This window comes from Montipora foliosa, chromosome 14 (genome assembly GCF_036669935.1).
Source record: "Montipora foliosa isolate CH-2021 chromosome 14, ASM3666993v2, whole genome shotgun sequence".
Lineage (NCBI taxonomy): Eukaryota > Metazoa > Cnidaria > Anthozoa > Scleractinia > Acroporidae > Montipora > Montipora foliosa.
Genome location: NC_090882.1, coordinates 18,931,377 through 18,940,945, shown reverse-complemented (window position 1 = coordinate 18,940,945; position 9,569 = coordinate 18,931,377). Strand labels below are relative to the sequence as shown.

Here is a 9,569-nt window from a genome sequence, read left to right as displayed (position 1 = left end):
GAAAATAGAACATTGGCTATTTTCAAAAAGTGGAATTAAAATTTACTGAGCAAAACGCTGTTTGTTCCGATCTGTAACTTCAAATAGACGTTTCGATCAACGGTCGGTTTTGAACAAAGGCCGTCGCAAAGCGATCATTGTAGCCGTTTTGCGAAGGGGCGGGGGAAACTGAAACCCAAAGAGACAAGGGCTCTAGAGAGGTGACTCAGGGAGTCATCAGTGAAAGGAATAAGACATCCAATCATTTCCAAAAATTTCAGACTCTAACAACACAGGAAAGGGTTGCAGAATCACATAACAAAGGTCGGAGCAGCGCAAAAATCAAAATATCTTCAGAAATAAACTCTGAGGTCATCTTGTACTTGTCGTCTAGACAATTCATTTCCGATGATCTCTTCTTTATCTCAGCATAAACCTTTTTGGTTTGAAAATTGTAAATGGCTATTGTGCTGATAAGTTTCCGCAACAAGAGATAAGAATCTGATCAAATAGTACAAGAAAAAAAACATGGCGGAAAAACAGGAATGTACGACTTCCATGGCCTAAGGGTAAAAAACCAACTGGACGAGTCGTCACGTTCACTCATGCAGAAAGCCTCTAAAAAACATAGTGGTAGTTATGATAAACAAGTTATCGTTATTCGCTTCTATTCTGTTGTTAAGTGAGACTGACAGACTCCAAAAGGAATAAAAAGTAACTAACGAAGACACGCGTGGTTTTCTCGCAATCCGAACAGAATATAAGCGCCCCAGAAAGGATACTAAACGAGAAGAGTCAGCTGTAGCACAAAGAGTCAATCGAATCGATGCCCGCGAGGGCGAAAAATTGTGACAGTCGACTGAAAACATTAACTCCACGCGGAAGAATAAGAACATTGGGATTGTCTGGCAACTGGTCTGATACCAAAAATAAAACATTAACGTATAAAACATAGTTTTTTATCACATGACATAAATTAATATTTTAAACTTAATAACGAAGTTTACTTAGTTACTGCGGATATTAAACTAAATTTACTGCGGATAAAATTTTTCTCTTTTAGATAAAGCAGGTGCCACAACAGTTCGTGAGATACTTTCGAATTTTGAATACACGTTGTATTTGGGAGGCTAAAAACATCACACCCACTTGGGCGGAACTTTCTTCCTTTTCTCACCGGGTGGTCACAATCGCCGAAAGCGAATTTAAAACTCCTATCTCTTCACTCTACACCCGGAATCCTTGCGAAACGTTGTAATGGTGTTATCCTGGAGAAACGTTTTGAGCTATTTAAGATCTTGGACAGAAAGAAAAGGAAAAAATAAAGCGGTAAAATTCAAAGATCTACTAAATATGGCTTACTGGGGAAATGAAAGTCATGAATTGAAAAGCGCAAATCTCCAGCAAAAACATTGTCAAGTGTGAAAACCTTTTAGAGGACCAAAAAACTCTCTAAATTCCGGAAATTTTCAAGATCATTAATCATCTTTTAGTGTACAAATATTTTCTAATCTGATACTTTTAGTCAAATCTATCAAAACATCGTAAATTATCACAAATTTATTTACAATCCAAAGCCGTTTAAAAGCAATCCGGAAATCACTCCCTCTTAACCTTTCTTTAGTTTTTTCCTATTTTCCACGCGAAAATTTGAAAATATCACGGAAAAGAAATTTCACAGAAGATAACCTTCGTTTTACATTGAACGAAAAAACTGAAAAAAATGGAAAAAAGGAAAAGTTAACATGGATCTTAGACCAAACTTAGAATCTTCCTTGAAAAAACTTAAAAAACATGTTCAAAAACAGAGTAAAATCAAGCATGAGCAAATGTTATAACAAATAAGCCTGCAAAAACAGTTCTGACTTGCAAAGGGACTAAGGAAAAGTCTCAGAGAAACAAAAGAGACTGGGACTAGTACAATCAGCGGTTCAATACTGCGGGTTCATAAACATTTTTCCAATATGGCGGACAAACAACAAACTGAAAGTTACAAATTTTATGTTTGAATATGTCGTTTTTTAGTCGATCAAGGCGATCAAAGGCTTCTTCGTCAGAAAAAGGAACATCTCAGAGATCTGGAGAAAATATTCAAGAGGCTTTGGTGAGTATTTAAAGCCTTTGGGCGAGCGTAACTCACCGGCCCCTGGGCGATTATTAAGATTTTAGACCTTATTATCTTTCAATGGAACGTCTACAGATGAAACTGTCGAACCCATAGACAGATGTTTTACATATGGAATTAAATTCACTATTATTTTGGAGATACTAAAGTTGGAAATGCCTGATGAATTCTTCTAAGTAAAGATTAAATATCAGAGGATCAGAGAGCAAACAAGCAAGATGCTTATTACAATTCTAATTGCGGATAGTCGCAGTAGAATTTCTTGACGAAATAAAAATCACCACAGTGCCTTTTCATTGTAGTTTTTTTCAGACAATATTAGTCTTACTATTGACTGAAACGTTGCCATTAATTTCTCTTCAATCTCAATAGGGCCAACACACCAAAAGCTGCAGTGATGTGGGCACATCTTTGTTCAGTGGGATGACATTTACAACTCTTCCTTCAACCACAGCCAGCAAAGACCTAACCTTGATGGGTCACTCTGAATTATTAATGTCATCAAAAGAGCAAAGTGCTCCAACTGAAACATCCCAGGCAACTGTACCAGATGTCATTAATTTCCATGGTAACCTCCTGAAACTTGCCCGCAAGAGTAATAAGAGTGTGATACATACACCTTTGATTAGGAGCGCACGTAGTGTAGGGGATATCGTGAGCAAACCGCATCTCAGCGCTCCGAGTTCGAATACCATCTACTGCACTCTAAAGCTCACTCAGCTTTCCATCCATTTGCGGTGGGTAAAATGAGTACCAGTATCACTGGGGACAAGTTGTGCATGCAATGGGATTGGAGTAGTCCCCACCCCTAGTGTAAGTTTTGGTAAAAGTTAAAGAAAAAGGAGCCTTTGGGTAGTGGTGAACAAAACACTGACCCCTAGTCCATGGACTACCCAAATGTACTACCCTAAAATGGACTAACTCTTAAAAATACCATTTCAAATGAGTGCTATTGAAAGAACTGAATTGATTTTAATACTTACATTGCACTTACCTTGATAATTTCACTTCACTTAGCGTACATGAAGTAATCAGCCATCACAACAATAATCGAAAGCTAACCTTTTTAAAATGGGTGCAGTGCTTAGACTTAAATACTGTTGAACAATGCTGTTTAAAATGGGTGTTGAGTCTTAAGTAAGCACTATTTGAGATGCTGCTTACACATAGATCAACAGTACTCATTTGAAATAGTATTTTTAGGGTAGTCCATTTGGGTAGACCATGGACTGGGGGTCAGTGTTTTGTCCACCACCCCTTTGGGTTGCCTTTGACTTAGGTTGGCCTCTTGTCTTGTTGATTATGTCAAAACATGTTTTACTCATTTGCCGAAGTATTTTTTTAAGGCAAGAGAGTTAAATCAGAAATATTTTTGCAACACTGTTATGAACTTGCCGACAGAATACTGTGGATGAGGTTTTTCAAATGATACAGATACTACAGCACATTTTTGTTGGCACAGTTTGGTATAGTAAAGTCTTTATTCAGCGAGGGTAGCACAAAATAGCATATAAATACTAACAAACTAGTGGCCCTAAAACTAGTGACAATTGTTTTGAGATCAAAAATGAAATGCCCATTCATGTCCTTCAAAAGTCTCTTTTTATGGTTGTGGGTTTGTGATGTTGCCAAGATTCCATTGCATTGTTGGTTGAAGATCCTCTCACAGGTGAACAGACTTAGTGTCTTGTCTGTTTTCTTTCAGCCAATCCAGATTCAAAACTCCTGCCTGAACCAATTCAGCCCATACCAATCAACATTTCACAACAATTTAATGAAGTGGCACCAAAGAAGAAAAGAACTCGGCATATTGTCAGGCCTGGGTATGCAAGACAGCCTGAAGCTAAGGCTACTTGGTAAATATAGTATAATTAATATTATTGTACTCATATCATGACTATTCTTTACTTTGTCATCATTGGGTAGACATCTTTTGTTTTTTACCAGTAATCCAAGTACATGTACTTGACAACTTTTATTACTTGTTCCATTTAGTAACCTTGGTGGAAAGACTTCTGATGTGACTGAAGAGAAGTCTTGCAAAAATGCAGAACAAGAAGATGCTGCCAAAGAAGGTTGAGAGAGTTGTCTAAAAACTGCTATTTCTTTGACTATGAAGACATTTTTTCCGAAGGCCGAGTTCAGAGCAATACATAATGCATAATTTCTAAAAAAAACTCCCCGTAGGTTTGAACGCAAAAATTAAGGACCACTAGATTTTAGCTTGTCTGTTATTAATAATTATTGCCTTCATTTTTTAACCTATAAGAATGGTTTGAAGAAGTTATGTACCATTATTTTATTGCTCTTAATTCAATCCCAATTTTGTGGAATAACTATAATATTTGAAAAAGTTGTCTAGGGATCTAGTACAATCAGTAATTGAGTAAATGAGCTCTGTTCTGTAAGTCACACTTAACTGGACATGCCCAAAAGATATAAGGTAATGTTTCCATTATGATAATTTGGCTTTTGCGGTGTATCAAGGTTGTGCAAAGGGAAAAAATTTTACCCAGAGCAATGGGTAATTAATGCCTCCTTAAGCTACTCTTTCATCTAGAGGTAAAGAATAATAATTATTATTTCAATTAAAAATAAGAAAGCTACTGTGTTTACTCAATATTATTAAATGCTGCCCTCGATTAAACCCTGCAGATGGAAGGAAAAGAACCAATAAACCCTGCCCTCGAGTAAATGCCTCACCCAATCAGAAGAATACCGCATTTATTTGAGGATTGTAAGAAAAAAACAAGTAATTACTGTTCTAACTCATAAAAGCAAGACATTGGAACTTGAAACAGGTTTCTGTTTTAAATAATATTTACAAATGATCTACTGTAATTGTCGTCCGTGATTTAAGAAATATGATTTTGAAATAATCGCTGTCCTTCAATAAACACCTCCGTTGAATAAACACTGCATCGGACATGCTCAAAATTTAATATACGCCGCAGTGTTTAATCGAGTAAATACGGTATTCTTTGCTCTAATGCCTTAGAGAGGATACCTTCATAACATCCTTTTCATTTGGTGACCTGGTTGCTTATTAGGGCTTTGTCTCCACTTTTACTTGAAACCATAAAATTCCTGTCCATGTGTTACTTTGTCATCCAATGTCACTTTATGGCTCAAAGTGTTAACTGTATGTAGACTTAAAGACTTAATACAGTTAACACGGAGAGCCTCTGTGAAGTTATTAACTTTATGGACACATTCTCCTGTGAATATAATAAACCACTACACTTATTTATTTATTTATTTATTTATTTATCTGGAAGTTCCACGTCAAAGGATCATAAAGTTGAGCTAAAATATTTGTCCTTTCTTACCCTACTTTGCAGTTGCTGGAAATACTAAAATTAGTCTGCAAGATCATGTCTCCATCTCTTCACCTCCGACTCCATTGTACTCAATAGGAACACCATCATCATCAGAAGAAAACGTGAACCAAGATCATGAGAGATCTGTGGTTACCAGCAGCTTTGTAGAAATGTTAAGTGAAGGATCCACAACAGATGATTTGGATGTAGATATTCAAAATCAGGGCGACAGTTATAACAACCTGGAGGAGGTTATAGACACTTTTAGCATTGGAAGTGGATGTCATAATGATGATTCAGGACCAGAGAGATCTGACAAAAACTTTGAGAACTCTATGCCTCAGGAATGTGAGGAAACTGATTGCTGTTCAGAACTTGATACCAATTTTTCTGACGTGCTTAACCATCCTCTGGAATCATATGTTATGTTGGATGGTGCTTCCTCCCTAAGTGACAATGTTGCTCATGATGGGTTTGACAGACAAATTGTAGAATTGCAAACTGACCTCGAGTTAAATGAAGCTGATCTCAAGCAGGAACTACGTACACCACAGTTAGTGGATAACCATGGATGTGCCACCTGTGTGGAGGCACCTGTATTAAGTGTGTCTTGTTTTGATGAAGGCAACTATACTAGCTTCAGCAGCACAAACAAACTTAGCACCATATTGCAATCAATTGACTTACAGCTGGCATCTTTAAGGTTAGGAAAACCTGTTTTAAGCATAACTACAGTATCTTTTGTGTTCATGACTTGTTCCGTGGGCGAGGGTAGCCAGAGAGTTTCTGGAAAATATCAAGTCTTGGATAGTTATTTTAAAATTGGTTTTTAGTATGAAATGTCACCACAAGATGTAGAACGTTGGACATTGTCTAGTTTTAGGCAAAGACTATATGAGACACTTTGTCTCAGAACATTTGCAGAGCTCCTTGATGTTTCAAGAAAAACAAACAAAAAATACTATTCTTTTTATTGCACAGTAATTTTGGTTTCATTATTATTGTCATTATCACAAATCATTCTTGCAAAATAATGACAAAAAAAACGTGACAAAAACGTTTTAACGAAAGTTAATATATATGAAAGCCATATACATGTACACTTGAACTGTGGAGAGAATCAAGTTAAGATGCTGATCATTGCAATAATTAATTAACGCTACTTGAGCAGTAACGAAAGGAAAGCCTGGAAAAAAACTCACATAATGACCAGCTCCCAGATGCTTGATAGCTCAAGTGGTAGAGCAGTGAGGGGTTTGCTCTTTAAAAGGCTTGCCATTATCAACAGATTTTCTGGCTTTTTTCTGGGAACCTTAATTGTTTCTTTCCCTGGAATAAATACAATAATAATAATTATTATTAGAGTGGTTTTTAATTGAGTGTCGAAAGGAATTAGCGAATTACTTTGGTTTTGCATTACTTCACTCAGTGATTGGTTCAAAGTTCTCGCACCACTTTTTAAACCAATCAGAAGTGAAACCAAAACCAACCGTGGTTTGTGCTTGCTCATTTTCCTGCACTTTGTGTTGGCTATGTGTAATTACTTTGAGTTTTGATTGGTTTACTGGATTGTCTCTGCCCTTTTTGATCGGCCAAAGTAATTACTTTGGTTTTGGTTTTACGACACTCATTTGAAAACCGCTCTATTATTTATTTATTTATTTATTCAAGTACATGAATTTGTTGTTGATTATTTATTGTTTTTCTTTTCAGTGAGGACAAAAGATCCCTTATAAGCTTTGAGGAAGAGGTGCTCAAGGTTTACTCAGAGACAGAGAGTGATGAGCATAAGAAAAGGCAACAAGTTACAGAACTCCAAAAGGAGGAAAGTCAAGCTCTGGCAACTGACAACTATGATTTGGCTGAGAAAATTAGCAGTAGAATTGATCAGCTCAAAGAAGATTTAGAATCCTCTCGTTACAGATTGCCAGCAAATGACGATAAGGTAAAGATCTGTAGGAATACTCCAGATTATTACAAATGCAAGGGGGGTGGGGAATAACTTTGAGACGCTGGAAAAGTCCCCATAAACAACAACAACAACAACAACAACTACAAAACTTATTATTTATTTAACTTAATTGCCTATTAAGTTTGCAAAATGGAAGAAATTACAGTTAAAAAAACAATAGTTATTTGAGGTGATAATTCAGAATTAGAATTTTAAAATATTGCAGCAAGAAGCTTAGACCATCCAAATAGCTACATCTAATCGAGTAGATAGCTGGAAAAGGTCAACAAGGTGCATGTATTCAGGAAAACATGTAGAAAAAGTGGCAGAGCAGAGAAGCAGAGAGGTCAGTAAAGACAAGAGCCAGTCGCCTTTGTCTGCAGCAGTATAATTACATTGTATGTATGTTATGTTATGCCTCTCCTGTATGAGGTAAAGTGGACAATATGGCCCAAATCTCCAGAGCCTAAACCACTGTTTGTGGCACAAGACAACTGACAACTATGGCAATCACTGCATCATCATGCAGGTGTTATCAACAGACTCTTATGCCATTTTTCTCTTGTTTTTTTCTTGAAAGGTTGGAAGGCTTCTAAAGCTAAGAGCAGAAATAGCTAAAAGAGAAGTTGAAATTTACAGAGACAGTCAGTGCACACTGGAACAATTACACGAGGAACAGCAAGAGTGTTTAACAAGTCACTTGGAAATTATGTCTACTTGGAGTGTGAGGGAAAAGCAGCGCTTGAGTGCTGATAGACAGAGACTAGAAAGAGCTAAGGACCACTTGAAGCTTGACAAGGAACACATGGAAGCAGAGAATATGGAATTAAACAAAGAGATTTTAGAGCAAACGAAGGAGTTTCAAATAAGAAAAGATGAACTTGTGAGAGAGAGAGGGTCACTTCAAGTAAGGAATAATTTTACTTCCAAGTATAGAAGCTAACAGGAAAGACTGACTTCCTATGGTGACAAATGACAAAGATGATAAGGAAATTGAGTAAAGATGATGATGGTGTGGAAAAAAAATTTTCTGCCAAAGATTGGAGCAACTAAGCTCTCTTTCTATTAAAACAAAACTCCTCAAATTAATACTTTCAAAATTCTCTTGTGCAAAATGTAACAGCATTTTCTTATTGGCCACTTCACAATTTGAAATTTAGGAAATATATGTAGGAAGTGGGCTAGGATAGAAATAAAGAAAATTGAATACACAAAATAGAACAATTTTACTGAATTTTCTGTTACACGGAAAGCTCACTGTCGTGAAGAACACACTATGATGTTAATGGTGGATATTCCTTTGATATACGTTTTTAAAAGAACAACTTACAGGTAATGTATGTATGATATAATTAATATTTTTGTCTTTAATAGGGAAATCCACAATTTTATTCCTCTTTTTTTGAAGGATGAAATAGTAGAACTGGAAGCAAAGCTAGCTATGTTAAAGGAGAAGGAGGCCAAGTTTACTGAAGCTATTCAACTGGAAGAGAACAAGATTAAATCAGTTCAAATGACATTTAGTACTCAACAGAGCAGGCTTGATAAACAGCAACATGAAATAGAAGCAAGGGAGAAGTCGCTGGAGGAAGAATTGGTGAGTTAAATGACACACCAAAATAAATTATAATAATTAATATCTCTTGACCTGTGTTACCATACAATACTCTGTATTTGAAAAACCAACTACTTTACATTACATGACCAAAAAAAGCATTGATTTCTGATTAGGTAGCTTTCACACTCTTTTATAAACTTAAATCAGCAATAAGAATATTTTGTTTCTTCCTTACCATTGCAAGACAGACATTTCAAGAGACAAGGAACAATTACTTTAAGAACAGGTACCTAGCAAGGCATTTATTTGCCTGATAATATGCCAAACTGGACAAATAGTACTATTGACCTCTTAATTTTATTATTAACCCTACCTTCTGGAGTCTTGGTTCTCTCCTTCTTTACACCGCTAAGACTTGCTTGTGTTGTAAAGTAAATTTTATCAGCAGTATGTTCGTTAAGTAATGTTTAAAAAACGAGCAGCAGTGTTTTATCGGGGTTTAAAAACATGAGGTGTAGCCGAGTGTTTTTAGACCCGATAAAACATGTGCTGTGAGTTTTTTGAACGGCTTAAAAAGCATTCCACAAAGAGCGTGTCCCTCTGGACTTAAAACAACGGTTCAAATAATTGTGAGAG

At 36.2% G+C, this 9,569-nt stretch overlaps 1 protein-coding gene across 1 annotated transcript in view; it reads left to right on the top strand.

Annotated features, from left to right (window-relative positions):
* The first annotated feature begins 1,945 nt into the window (after nucleotides 1-1,945).
* LOC137985392 (putative leucine-rich repeat-containing protein DDB_G0290503) overlaps nucleotides 1,946-9,569 on the top strand; it is an 18,880-nt gene continuing 11,256 nt past the window's right edge. The window contains exons 1-8 of the mRNA XM_068833004.1: nucleotides 1,946-2,083; nucleotides 2,477-2,672; nucleotides 3,810-3,960; nucleotides 4,100-4,179; nucleotides 5,446-6,127; nucleotides 7,138-7,369; nucleotides 7,956-8,282; nucleotides 8,784-8,972. Of these exons, the coding sequence (XP_068689105.1) occupies nucleotides 1,991-2,083; nucleotides 2,477-2,672; nucleotides 3,810-3,960; nucleotides 4,100-4,179; nucleotides 5,446-6,127; nucleotides 7,138-7,369; nucleotides 7,956-8,282; nucleotides 8,784-8,972 (1,950 nt within the window). The 5' untranslated portion in view covers nucleotides 1,946-1,990. The remainder of the gene's footprint in view (nucleotides 2,084-2,476; nucleotides 2,673-3,809; nucleotides 3,961-4,099; nucleotides 4,180-5,445; nucleotides 6,128-7,137; nucleotides 7,370-7,955; nucleotides 8,283-8,783; nucleotides 8,973-9,569) is intronic.